At 34.2% G+C, this 15,259-nt stretch overlaps 1 protein-coding gene across 1 annotated transcript in view; it reads left to right on the forward strand.

Annotated features, from left to right (window-relative positions):
- The window catches only part of LOC117102575, a 43,605-nt gene extending 35,438 nt beyond the window's left edge, over positions 1–8,167 (forward strand). Inside the window, exons 8-10 of the mRNA XM_033242899.1 lie at positions 4,055–4,585; positions 4,714–4,958; positions 7,542–8,167. Of these exons, the coding sequence (XP_033098790.1) occupies positions 4,055–4,585; positions 4,714–4,742 (560 nt within the window). The 3' untranslated portion in view covers positions 4,743–4,958; positions 7,542–8,167. The remainder of the gene's footprint in view (positions 1–4,054; positions 4,586–4,713; positions 4,959–7,541) is intronic.
- The last annotated feature ends 7,092 nt before the right edge of the window (positions 8,168–15,259 follow it).

Genomic DNA, 15,259 nt, shown 5'->3' on the forward strand with positions numbered 1-15,259 from the left:
GTGCGTATGTGCGTATGTGCGTATGTGCGTATGTGCGTATGTGCGTATGTGCGTATGTGCGTATGTGCGTATGTGCGTATGTGCGTATGTGCGTATGTGCGTATGTGCGTATGTGCGTATGTGCGTATGTGCGTATGTGCGTATGTGCGTATGTATGTATGTATGTATGTATGTATGTATGTATAAGGGTCAAAGTTCATAGATAATCCGAGTTTTTAAAAGAATAATTTTTTTTTTTTAATTTGGAAGGGCCTCACTACATTGTAAATATGCCTTAATATAATTAGCTGGATAAGGGGAAAAATTTAAAACATGTCAAATTTAGAAAATTAATATTTTAAAAGCAGAATTCCACAGGAATAGTCACCATAACATTGTAAATATAGTTTAAATTAACTTGGGCCTAAATTTTATAGAGATAACTCTTAATATAATAAATATATATTTTCATGACCTAATTAAGTTACTTAAGACAACGCCAGGATAGAAAAAAGGGGTGCTACGCCGCACCTTTATTCTGTAACGATCAAGAGGAAATAGTCATTAAGAAACAGTAGGTAGCGGTAGCTTTTATTATGAAGAAGTGGAATTCCGAACTAGGCAAATGCGCATGCGCAGTTATTAAATAACGTCCATGAATTAATTTTAAAAACACAGTGAGCATGCGCTTGGAAGTAAGTGACGTTATCAAGCCATGTCGAGCATGCGCAGTTACCAAAAAGACATCTCAGTAACCAAATAGCGGCTGTTAAGATGTCTTGAACCAAATAGCGGCTGCGAAGAGGGTATGATTACCAAAAAAACGTCCTAGGAACCAAACAGTGGCTGCGAAGAGGGTATGAAATAGAAACGGGAAAATATGGATGGAATATAATGAGAACTCAAGCAGGTCGAAAGCCTCTATTTTGGCTATCTTTACAGCCAATTCATCAGTGTTCGTCAGGGAAATTGTAATTAAATTATCGCATAAAAGGTATATTAGGCTCTATCGTCGTACCTACGTACGTAGACCTATGCATTGACAACACAATCTAGGGCCTAGGCCTACTACTACGACTAGCCAGTAGAGCCAGGGTATTCTACATTTAATGTCGAAAAATACGTGCCTTACGCTGAAGAGGGTTAGGATTACGCTAACTATTATCGAGATATCGTACGGTACTCATGTTTTATCGACCCATATAAAATAGCCACACACTGGCGGCAGTAGTAGAAATGCCTAGCCAAGCTAGTGGGGGGTGAAGGGGAATGAATACAAATAAATATAATAATATTAAAAATAATATTATTATTATCAATATTAATAACAATAATGGTAAAAATGTGGTTTGGCCCAGTGGTTTTCATTCTGGTTGTTAAAAATGTAGGCAACAGGAGTACAAACAATAACAGACCCCATGGATGGCAAAACGAACAAGGCTAAACAACGTAAACTAAATTAAGAGATGAAATCGAATATTTATTGGGGAAGAGTGAAATGGTGCAACACAGTAAGAGAAAAAGATGATTTGGCATCGACATACTGAAACATTTGTCCAGCAGTGGACGGACAATAGCTGATGAAGCTGATTGTTGTTCAGCAAAATATACCAGTACATAGGCCCTATGATATTTGCTATTGCCGTTATGTATGTTGTTAAATGAATAAACAATTAATATCAAAATATTGATATAAAGTACTTACCCAAACTTGATCACCATGACAAAAGCATGGATAATGTTTGTTTGTAAAGTTTTAAATAAATTTAGGAAGTTTAAAGATAAGAATTGTCCAACGGGAACTCTTCGTTCCCACTTACAGGCGAAAATTGTAATAAAAATATATAGAAAATATAATATAATCAGTACAATAAATTCTCAAGACATAAAAAATAAAAGTATAATAATTATTATTTATATGATTTATATTATTGCAGTATTTTACAAATAAAATGTATAAATTACAAAAAAGTATCTAAAATTACAATAAAAAAACATTTAAATAACACTTAAAAATTTAAAAAATTTACAAATAACACTAAAAACATACAGCACTAATGAGAAATATAATTATTAAGGTGACATTTAAACATATTTAAAGAATTGGAAAAATTATCAACTTCAGGACATTTGGTAACAAAATCATTATACAGACAAGATAATCGAGAAAATATAACCATTTTTACAGACATTAACACGACAAAACTGAACAGAAAATAAATCAGTTGACGAAGACAACGACCATGAACTTTAAATGAGAAATAGAAGATAAGGTTACAATCAAATGAATTCACACATTTAAATAGGAACAAAAGATCAAGGTACATATGTTTAGAAGACGGATAAGTAACATTTAACTTTTTATTGACCGAGTCAATGATGGCATCATCGAAATTGTTATTATTGTTAATACGACGAGGGCCAAATGTTTCAGGACTGATGAAGCGCAAGAACCTAAAGTGTATCCTGTCGATTTGTTTAGAGTTACTTTTAGATATTGAATTAAAAATGACAGAACAGAAATCTAAAGATGGTCTAACCAGTGTGAGATAAAGAAAACATTTTGTAGGAATATCAAAAATCTACAATTGCGCCACATCATTCACAAGACTCTGTTGGCCCTCGCCGTAATAAAATTAATATGATAAGTAAACGTTAACCTTGAATCAATAAATATACCAAGATCTTTATGATAATCTACTTTAATGAGTGCATTGCAATTGATTTTATAGTCATATTTAAATGCAATATGCAGTCACACTGGATAATGCGATAATATTCCCGGAGGTTTTTTCTTAACCTCAGGAATCTTAAACATACTCCCCTCTTAATGAATGGACGGTGTCCTCGGGAAAGATTGTTTGCGAAAAATACACCTATTTTTAGAAGCAAAAGTGTGTAATTAGGACCTAAACCAATCATGTCGAGTTTCGTATTACATGAAAGGGTATTTAATACACTATATTATTATGGCCGAACCTTTTTGACATCTCATCTGCTTTTTGTCTGAGGCTTGATTTAGTGAGGTGACCTCTTCTAAATCTACACAAATCATGGCCATTTCCTATTCTACAATGAACAGAATGCATTTTTTTAATTTAGTATCAATATCATTCGAAAGTAGATAAAATTTACTTTCAAACTCTGTGCAAACCCATAGGAAAAGTTACTGTATTGGACAACAGTGCCAGAATTTGGCCATCCGTGTGCAATATTCTAGGGTCTGTTCTTGTGCTTAACAGCGTGTGTGGGGGCGTGGCAACTCAGATACGATAAAGTTTTCCATATAAGTTAAGTAGCTGTATACACAAACTGAATAAGCTACAGAAGTTGCGGCGTTTTTTTATAAGAAATATTTCTTGTTTTATTTGTTACATTTCACTTTGTACTCATTATAACTTCCAAAAACTGAAAATAGAAATAAGGAACATACTCATCATACAAAAAAATAAACATACATTATTTGTAAAAAATACAAAAACAGAAAATTATAAATATTATTTAATATTTCTCTTATACGTTATTCTGGTATACAATTAAAACTGTAAATTTGTGAAAGAATTTGATAGAAGTGAGAAAAAAAATGAGTTTACACTCATTGTCTCTGCAATAGGCTTGGCTTAGAACCTTCTCCACATGTTTATAATTTGTTAACTTTCTCTTTGTAATTTAAATTTTCTATGCATGTTTTTTTCTTCTTTTTTTTCATCATTTTCTTATATTTAAATAATTTTTCTTCCTTCATTTATATTTTCTGTTTTGTATTTTTTTTCGATAAGAAGAAGAAAAAAAACATAAAAAATGAGAAAAAAATGAATTTACATTGTTTTGATAAATAAGCTTAGCTTAAACCTCTTCACATGTTCTTTATTTGTTTTCTTTTTATTTTAATTTTTTGTTATGCTTTTCATTTTTTTTTTCATTCTTCTTCATATCCCATTCTCTTTCTCCTTCCTTATATCTTTTCTTTTTAAATTTCTTTTTTTGTTTTTTTGTTACATTTCAATTTTCTTCATTCATATGTAAATATAATATGGTATATGAATCAATATGTTAATTTCTATTTGTTTCAAAGGAAAGAAAGCGAAGCAATTCAATGTTCTTAAAAGTGTTGTGTCGAAGTGGTATGATTCCAACAATTGTCTTACTATGTTAAAAGTGTTGTTCAGAGATCATGTGGACAATGGCAAACTATCAAGAATAATTAACACAATGGACTTGCTGAATGAATTGGTTAAACGTGACCATTTGCATGTAAACAATCTTGCTCTGCTGTGTGATACCATCAGCATAACCAAACATTTTGTTCTTCAACGGAAGATTCAAGAAATACTACCATCATTCCCAGATGTTAAGGAAGGAACCATTTCAGAAAAATTCACAATTCACAGACAAAAGCTAATGAAATGTGGGATGGCTCTGACTCCACGCGATGTGACAGAAATCGATGGATTGTATAATATCCCTCTTAAGCATTATACTGACAGCTGGAGTATGATCGCTGATCTTGAAAACAGACTTGTAATCATCAATGGAGATATGAAGGATTTCATTGATATATTAAAAAAACTTGAAAACCAGTTTCCATGGAAAGCACTGCGAGATGGTAATTCTCATTTTTAATGGTTTTCAGATGGGCCATTTTGGTTTATTAAAAAATTTAGTAAGTTATTATTTTAGTTTTTTTTTTTGTTATTTATTAAATTTTATTTAATGTATTCTTATGTCTTACAGAGCTACAATCAATTCAATCTTCAAACTAACAAGTTTTAAGGAGAAACTTTAATTTTTTTATATCTTAACATTCCATGTCAAGAGCTTGAATCATAAAATTGAAGTAAAATGACAGATGATTGCATGTATATGTTGACAACATTGCTGCAAAAACAATCAGTTACGACGAATCAAGTTGCCCTAATATGTCAACTGCTGGAAAATTACTGTAGCTTGTAAGCTGAAACCAGAGGTATATTTTGCAGGTATAAACATTGATTTTAAAATTCCTTTTTTTTTATCTAACAGAAAGATCAAATGGAACAATGTTTGCTCTAATGAGAGGACTTATTTTTATTTCAATCTTGATCAAACAATCCTGAGTGCTCTACTCGTATCCAAAAGATTATATAAAGAGGGCACCTTAACCATTAATTACAGCAGCTCTCTTTTATAAGAATTCAACCAATTTGTTGAGTGTAAGATTTGTTTTGAATTTTGTCTAATCATTTGGTCTTCAAATTTTGATCATAGATAATTGCTGCAAAGCAGCCAATTCATATTCTTGACAGCAATTTGACCTCTGAAAGGTCATTGTTTGTCAAAAACAAGGGCCTAAGACGACTGAAAAGCGGCGTTTCCTTTCGTTCTGCCGGGTAAACTAACGTTTAACGTTTGTAGACTAACCAACACGTACAGCACCAACGTCCGCATGTCGCGCTAGCCTTATCCTACTCTAGGCCTAGACTAGCTAGGATGGTATATAGGCCTAGCCTTGAAGGGACGAAGGTCCCAATGAAAAACAACGTCGCTCCTTGATAGCTAACATTGACATTGTCTATTTAACATCACAATAATTCATTATTAGACCTATAGTTGTTTTTTGAATTGTACTCCACAAATCTCAGCCGATACCTCGCACAACTCGAGTAACGTCTCGTATCTATTGTCGTGACGTTATGGCTCGCTGGCTCACACTTGCGATGTCACGCACTGTACTGATCAAATGGGTGCAGGTCAACTCGGCCACAAGTCAACTCGGCCACAAGTCAACTCGGCCACAAATCAACTCGGCTTCTGCCAACTCGGCCACAAGTTATTTAATGTAAATTTAAGTTTTTGCATCTTTTTTCTTCAATATATGATTGAAATAAAGTACACAGTATGTTTTAGTAAAACAGGACCACCACACTACCAAAAGAGATTTGAATGCTATTGCCTATGAATTAAAAAGAGTTATTTATTAATGTGTTCGTCTTCTGTTTACTCACAACATTCTACTTCAACAATAATATTAAACAACAATAACGACAATAAATTAGTAATATTTACATTATTAGTACTAATTAGTCATTATGACGATAATGTGATAAAATAAATATTACTATTAATAATGTTGTTGTTATTATCACATTTATTATCGTCATAATGACTAATTAGTATTATTAATGTAAATATTACTAATTTTAATAATAATTTACAAATAGTAATAATACTAGTATGGTAATAATAACGATATTTAAATATCAATTTTAATAACTAATTAGTGATAATAACGATATTGAAGGTGATAATAGCAATAATACAATAATAAATTAAAGATAATAATGTTTATTTTTATAATAATAGTAATACTAATTAGTAATAATAATAATAATGATACTTATAATACTAGGCCTACTTAGTAATAATAGGGTAATAATATCGATAATAAAGGTGACAGCAACAACAATAATATTTATAATAATATGAGAAAAATACTAATAAAATGCCAATAACAACAACTTTTTAAATTACTATTATTAAAATTATAATACTAAGACTAATAAATAATAATAATAATATGAATAATGATAATAAAAAATCGAAAATTATTTATTATTTATATGGTACTATAAATATATGTACTATATATATATGTAATAATCATAATATCAGCAAAAATTTGAACAATATATAATGTTAATGCTAAGACTAATAATTAATATTAAAACTAACGGTAATAAAAACAACAACAATAATAACAACAATGACAACAATAATAACAGCAATAATAATAACAATTAGTACAATGTAGTACCAGTAAATGACTTGTGGCCGAGTTGACTTGTGGCCGAGTTGATTTGTGGCCGAGATGACTTGTAGCCAAACTTTTTGTGGCCGAGTTGACTGTAGCCAAACTTTTTGTGGCCGAGTTGACTTGTGGCCGAGTTAACTTGTGGCCGAGTTAACTTGTGGCCGAGTTGACTGTGGCCGAGTTGACTTGTGGCCGAGTTGGATCGAATTCGATCAAATAACACGCTGGCTCGCACTTTGGCAGTCAACTCGCCCCTAGAAAACTTGCCCTTGGAAACTTGCCCCATAAAAAAATGTACACTTCCTAGACCATGCAGTCTTCAAAATAAAAATTGTAACCTTTGGTAATTAACTACATTTTCCACATACATAGAAATTTTTGAAACTTACCTAAAATAAAAAACCTAAACCATAATTCACCACTTTTTGACAAAAATGAAAAATTATGACTTTGTTACCCAATGAGAAGTGTTCTAATATAGACAATGGGTCGTGTCTCATATTATTTGTTATATTTTTATTATTCATTATTTTCACTTGACTCGCATAAATAATTTTGTTCGAAGAACATTTATATGCAGTTGTACTTCGCAGCACTTCATTTGCAATTTCTAGTTTTATAGATATCATTTTTGTAAAACAATATCACTTTTACTTGTATGAATAAGTTTTTACAATGTGTCAAAGAGACACAAGATAAATTTGAAGGTGTTGCATGGAAGGATTTTACATTACATGTGCATTTATCCATTTTTAATGTTTTGTTCTTGCAGGTGCTTTGACTGATTGGGAGCAGGTCAAAACGGCAAAAAACCAAAACGGCAACGACCAAAACGGCAATAAACAGTACCAAAACGGCAATAGACCAAAACGGCAATAGGCATAGACCAAAACGGCAAAGGTGCAAAATCAATGCCAAGAATGAAACGCCACCGGGTGCGGGCAGCAGTTTATAATTTTCTGAATCGTGTTTTGTTTTTTGTTAGTATGTTTTTTTATATTATATTAAAGTGTTATATATTATTATTTTTTTCCTCGTTTTTACACGTTCATGGCATAATATTGTTTAGCCTAATTTTATCTGTATTTTAAGGTTGTAATTATTTAAATGTACACTGCTTTTATTACAGTTTTTTACTATTGAATTGTATTGTATGTTATTATTATTGTTATTATTGTTGTTGTTATTATTATAAAGCGTAAATGGATCAAGTCTTGTGATTCTGTTGATAAAACAGCTTTCAAGAAGCAATGGGCAAAATATCACTCTGTTTTAACCAATACAAAAACTGCCTACTTTCAATCTCAAGTCGAGAAATGTGGAAGTGACCAACGGCTGTTGTTTTCTTTAATGAACACACTTCGCGGTAAAAGTAAAGGAACTCTCTTACCGTCCACACCCTCTGATGTTGAATTAGCACAAGCATTTAACACATACTTTCACAATAAAATATGAAACTGTTTTTACAATGTTAAATATTTTCATTTTCTTCTAGTTCTGTAAAGTTACTAATTTCAAAACCGTCGACAACTTCTTGAGAAATGTGTGGCAAATCAAATTATTAATTTTCTTGATGTAAATAATCTGTTTGATCCTCTACAATCGGCCTATAGAAAATGTTACATAACTGAGACAGCAGTTGTTAAAATCCACAACGATATAATGGTTGACCTTGATAAAGGTTTTTGTATTCTGGCTGTTTTTTTAGATCTAAGTTCTGCTTTTGACACGATTGATCACAAAATACTCATTCACAGACTTGCATCTCTTGGAATTGGTGGATCTGTTCTTACATGGTTCACATCTTATCTTACATTAGAAATAGCTCTTCAGCGTGCATTAATGTAGAGAGTGGTGTCCCTCAGAGGTCAATTCTCGGGCCCATTTTATTTCTTATTTACGTCTCTCCTTTGAGCAAAATCATTAGCAGTCATGGCGTTCGATATCATGCCTACGCCGATGACACTCAACTCTATCTTAGCTTCCATGTCAACCACTGGTCTGAAGCCAAGAAAACCATTGAAGCATGTGTTTGTGATGTTCAGTCCTGGTTGTCACAAAACATGCTCTTCTTTAATCCTTGTAAGACAGAAGTTCTCTATTTTCATTCAAAGTACCTTAGAAGACCACCTCCGATTAATTGTGTTGTAGTTGGTAACACCAATGTCCTACCATCTTCCAAAGTCCGTAATATAGGGGTTGTTTTTGATCCTATAATGAAGATGGAAAAACACATATACACCGTTTGTAAATCGGTTTCATATCATCTGCGCAACATCAAGCATATTCAAAAGTTCCTAACAAAAAATGCTCTTCTGAAGTTAGTTCATGCACTTACAACATCACGGCTAGATTATTGCAATGCAATTCTGTATGGTCTTCCCGCCTGTCGTTTAAATAGACTACAGCTATGCCTTAACACGGCAGCTCGTTTAGTCTCTGGAGTTTCCAGGCGTGAACATATTTCACCTGTCTCCATCATCTACACTGGTTACCAATTGACAAGCGCATCACATTCAAGATTCTGCTCATTACGTACAAAGCCCTGCACAAAAAGACACCTGAATACATTTCTCAACTTCTAACGTCACGTTCTGTAACTTGTAGTAGGTCTATGAGATCAACGACCAATAGATTCATACTATCCGTTCCAGCATCGCGACTCAAAACTTTTTCTGTCGCTGCACCAAGACTCTATCCGTGAATCAACTTCCGTTCATACATTTAAGAAGAAACTTAAAACCCACCTTTTTTAAGTTTATCTTTTTACAATTTTTGTAGTTTAAGAGTACTGTATTTAAGTGTTTTGTTTTTTGTTCATTAAAGTCGCAACTCCCTTACTTGAGCCGGCGTCGCCACCTTAGCAGTGCACGGTAGTAGAGCCGAGGCTTATCCAAGGTGGAAGCTACCGGAGCCCAGCATACTGTCGCCGGAGTACCTGCGTCTGTACGCGGTAGTGGTGGTGACGCCGTCTCAACAACAGGAGTGCGCATTTTTCATGTTGCTGCTTGGTTTTTTCCATTCTTTTGTCTGCCTGTTTTTGAAGGCTTAATTTATCAATTATTTATTTATATATTTATTTATTTTCTATTTGTTTATTTACTTTATTCATTTATTTATATTTATTTAACTTATAATAATTAAAATTAAAAAAATATTCTGGTCCTGCCTTTTTTCGGCGCCTTGAGACGATTTTATTGTGGAAGGCGCACTACAAATATCCCACCATTACCATTATTATTATTATTAATAATAATAATAATTATAATAATATCATTATTATTATTATTGTTGTTGTTCTTTCCTCTTCTTCTTTAAAGTGTTATTTTTTTTTCTTTCGCGCATTTTTACTTTTATGACATAGCCTTACTTTGTCTGCATTTTGAAGTTACAACTGTTACTATAACTTCATGTAGGTTATATTTTCTAATGTCGAAATTAGCTTCCAAAACCAAAATATTTTTAATAAAACAACAAACAAAGAGTATGCAATTTAACCATCTAATTTATTTTCAAACCTCATTCTTGAAAGTGAAATTCTACATTTTGGAAATTTTGCAGGATTTTCTATCATCAAAATACACAAATTATTGGTCTTGCCGTTTTGACTTATTGCCGTTTTGGTTTTTTGCCATTTTCCTCATTGCCTCAGTGCCATACATTTGGGTGCCTTATTAGTTTCAGTAAGTGTTCCAGTGCCCTCAAAAGTTTTCATAAATCGCCATGCTAGTTATTTCGAGGACGTAAAGGCAAAGTGTCCCCCGGAGGACACTCCCTATAAGCCTTGACATAGTTCAGTAGAAGAAATGCAAAACTAGCAAATTAAAACAATGCAATACCACATTTTTAACTCATGAGTGTCCTAAGTGGACTCAAATGACAACAATTCTTTTAAACATTATTAATTATTGACCCAAAATCTTCTACAGCCAGGGCTCTACTAAAAAATGACATCTAAGTACTTGGGATAATGAAGTAATGCACTTGTCAATTGTAGCTCTGCCCCCCCCCCTTATCCCCCGGACCCGGGCCTAGCGGGAACTTAGCCAGGGATGTAATTTTCAAAACAGTTACATGCATGTGAAAGATCCGGCCACCTCCCGGCAATGCGGGGCATCGTTTTAGCTAATTCCCTGCCACTTACCACCGAACACACCCGAAACTGCGGCTACTCTAACATGTAAAATTCCCTCGCCTTCCGGGTAAATTTTAGGTACGTCCTGGCACTACAGGGACACAACTATGTGTACATCCCGGCTCAGTCCTGGCTAGTGCCTCGCTATGGCCCGGGTCTGGGGAGGGGGGCCCCGAGAACTACAAGTACAATTGACAAGTGCATAAAGGCTACTAGATATAATCGATTCGATTAGATTGGATTTATTTGATGTAAACACCAAGGATAGCCCACGAAAGTCTAGAAGATTTTTTTCCAGTGGGGTCCTTCTGGTGGTGATTGGGCAGTACACCGGGAGACAATCCTCTACTCTTTCCGAAGAGTGTACTGCGTTCCTTAACGTGCACATGGGCCATCAATGCACACAGGACCAACGGCTTAAACGTCTCATCCGAAAGACGGTGCGCTATTATAACTTGAAATCCAGCCCTCCAGCTGAAATACAAGCGGAGGCAACGATGGGAATTGAACCGTGGACCTAGAGATCTCCACGGTTCAGCGCACACACAGTGGCTACCACCAGATTAGCTGACTGAGCTAAGCTGCTCTCACCCTCTACCAAACAGAAAGTCATTATGCTGTTTGTTAATATTGTGTACGGTATATTGAATAAATTAGTCACTAGTTAGCTACCGAACAGAACAGTTGTATGTTCCTTCGGTGTGTATTTCAACTTTCTTACACTTATTCAACAACATACCTGTTTGGAGCTACCAATATCCTACAAATGCAGTGGATGACCTATTCAAAGCAAGTATAATTTGAGTAGGATTTTACTATCTGCTCATTTTGTTGAATATTGTAAAACCTTTATGATTAACTACTGTTTACAGCTCAAGCTAATGTGTACCTCGGTGTTCTAAACATTTTTAGTTCCTATATGCATGTAATGCAATAGGAACTATTGTAATCACTCTTGCTATTTCCTATGTTTTTTATTGTGTGTAGTGTGTATGTGTGTGTGTGTGTAGACATTTATGCAAATGCGCATTCGTCAAAGAAAAGTTTTCCGACATTTTGTTTTACATCGCGATGCGAAGATCGATGTGAAGTTTCTGCAGAGTTCAGTCAGGGCTCACACTAACCGACCGGAATGTCGGCATGGATGAAACTATGTATTTATTTTATTTTACTTAATTTAATTATTATTAGGCCTTCTATCGTATTACTATATTATCAGATCTATCTTACTTGGCTTTGGCTTGGTTTACCATGCCTTAATTAACTCCACCCAATCTTGTCATTGTTAATTTTCCATTGTTCTTAGGCTTTTCATTACACGTTTTGTATTGTTTCTTTGTTTTATTATAGTCATCCATTGGTTAATCTGCGTTCTGCAATCCCATTGGTTAACCATAAGCCTCTTCTTGAGCTTCTGTTATGTATTTAATTCTATCTTACCATGTTTTATTTCATAGCTTGATAAAGACTTATAGTCGAAACTCTTGTGCCACTGAGCAGAAGGGTCTGTTCTATTTTCTCCTAATTCTGCTTGGATGTTGTCCTAATTCATAACCTCCAATCAGATTTAGGAATTCATTTAGGACTTGTGTAACAAAAGCCATTGCCTGGAATTAAAAAACCCTACTGTATATTTTGCCTGAATTTAGTAAATTGTTTAACCGTTACATAGTTTCATTAATAGAAGCAGTTTAGATACTGATTTGTGAACTATAATAGCGTTTCATAAGTATACATTTTTTGTAGGTTTTTTGAAATTTGGACAACTGTAAAGATTATTTTACTTGAAAATTCAAATAAACGTAGTTAAATTATAAGAAATCCATGTTTCTTGTCAATTATTTGCATTATTCCCTCATTTGGTGCTTTGGATTTTGAATTACCATTTTATCCCTGTTTGTTATTGATGTTATTGTATTAGGAAAATTCTTTGATCAGAAGTGCCAAAATGTGAACATTGCAGAGATCCCAAGTTTGAAAACCAAAAAATAGGGAGATTTTTTTCATGAAGCGATCGCCTCCTGTAGCGACGCGCTGTGACGCCTTACAACGCGCTGTGCAACATGAAAGTATTACACAAAATCACATCTAGATGTGTATAAGAGACAGCATTAGGAATTGGCAATCAAAGTAACGTGCAGTTGGCCTAAAATATAAATTTATAAATATTATTATTTATTTAGCATTTAGCTAGTAAAGCGTTCTTGGCAGCAGTCAACAAGGCTTTGCTTGGTTCATTGGTATGTTAGAGGCTATGGCTGATTAATTACATTTCATCAAAGAACATAGAATTCTAGCAAGATAACTGCAACTTGCAAGATTCACACGTTTGCTGAAAAATTAAAATATATATATATATATTAATTTAGTTAGTAAATCATACTACATGTTTTAAGTCAGCATTTATATATGTCTAGCCTATAAAAACTGGTAAATAATGCCATGGAAAAAAACATTAAATCCTGCTTTGCAAGGAGTCACAACCACCACTACACACACGCCCACCCAACACAACACACATACAGTACATACCCTGCAGTGTTGCAGATAGAGCCTAGGCCTAAGCCCTACATGTATTTCGGGATCGATATTAAAATAAACTTTTCGGAAGACTGCTTAGTACCAAAACCTATTAACTATAATTTTTTTAGTATTGTTATTAAAGAACTGAAGCTTACTTGAAAGAAAAAGTAATTTTTATGCACCGATTCTGTTCCAAATCTTCGCAGGGAAAACTTCGGGCCCCATCCATTCCCATGTGATTTCTGATTCCGTTACTATTTGTTGAAATTTATTTCCTCAACTGACATCCATCTCATTGAATGAGGTCGGCCGGCACTGGATGCAAAAGATCGTAACATGGAGGATAAACAAGGCGGTTCTACCACGAATCTAGGCCTGCCTTGTCCTGAGTTGTTATTTTGATAAACAACTTAAATAACAACTCCCTGGCCTTGTTTATGACATTTTATGGCTGAGCGAGCGCCATAGTATATTGGCTTAAGATAAGAAATTTTGTTTCATTGCTCTACGACATCGTGGAAATCACATTTTTCGTGAAATTTTCGGGATATTTAAAAAAATCGGGAGATATTAATAAAAATCGGGAGGGCGGGAGACGGCCTCAAAAATCGGGAGAAACCCGCAATTCTCGGGAGAATTGGGATCTCTGACATTGTTGGACCTAGGAGTAACGGTTGGCTGGTATTCACAGTAATCCCCCAACCCACTCGCTCATGGAAACAGGACTGATAAACAGAAATGATGATGAATGACAACGACAACAAAAAATGGCAAAATGTTAATTTACAGACGATCGTTCTTAAAAATTGTTGTTAAATATTAGTTTGTTCTATGCTTTTCCATGGTATCGTCGAGTCGTTATCACTGGGCGCCGTACAAATGGTACGGCTATGCATAACTCGGCCCGCAGCAAGATCAATGACCCCTAATATAATAGTCAATTTCCATAGCAGCAGAACCGTGGGACTGTTCCTATAAATAGTTCTAGAAGAAGCAGGTACTGGCATTAAATTGCGTTTATCCTGTCACTACGAAATTTATTCCTCCATGCTCATGGCAACAATATGAGTTTGGCCTGGTTATTACACTGGGCGGGTTTGAGCTATGCATAACTCGGCCGGCAGCAAGATCAATGACAAGTACACTTTGATTCAGTTTGTATTTCCATAGCAGCAGAGCGTGGGAATGTTCCTATGGATAGTTCTAGAAAAAGCAATATACTGGCATTAAATTGCGTTTATCCCGTCAATATTCATGGCAAAAACATGAGTTTGGCCTGATTATAATACAGTATAAAAGTGTATAGGAAATTTCAGTGGGCTTCGAGTCTTGGTATTCGACATTTCGGTTTTAAATTTTACAGAATAGCTCAATAACAAATGACAGGATATAGTATTAAAATTAATTCATAATAATGAATGAAACTTATGACAAAACATAAAAAAGAGACTTGTCGATAAATTACAGTACATCATGTCGGCATGGATGAAACTATTTTGGTTTTACGGCAAAAAATCATCTGCTGTAGGCATAGGTATTTTGAAGAAGGCCTAAAATAAAACTAAAATGTTTTAATACTTGCTGAAATTACATCGTTTCTTCATTTAAGATCTCCATTTTTCACTAAGTCCATGCGACGTTTTTTTCTGTTGTATACGTATGAGTAGTCATATGAAGGTACTATATCCCCGACAGTTGGCTGTGAAGCAATGTACCGACTAGCTTTCCACAAAAACGTGAGGCCTAAGCTAGGCCTAGTTCAGTATTACTGCGATGCGAGGGTAGTTAGATCGTTCGTGTTACCGTGTTATCGTCTAATACATTTAAATAAT

Source organism: Anneissia japonica, unplaced genomic scaffold, assembly GCF_011630105.1.
Source record: "Anneissia japonica isolate Jap-2015-1 unplaced genomic scaffold, ASM1163010v1 scaffold1489_len2284818_cov182, whole genome shotgun sequence".
Taxonomy (NCBI): Eukaryota; Metazoa; Echinodermata; class Crinoidea; order Comatulida; family Comatulidae; genus Anneissia; species Anneissia japonica.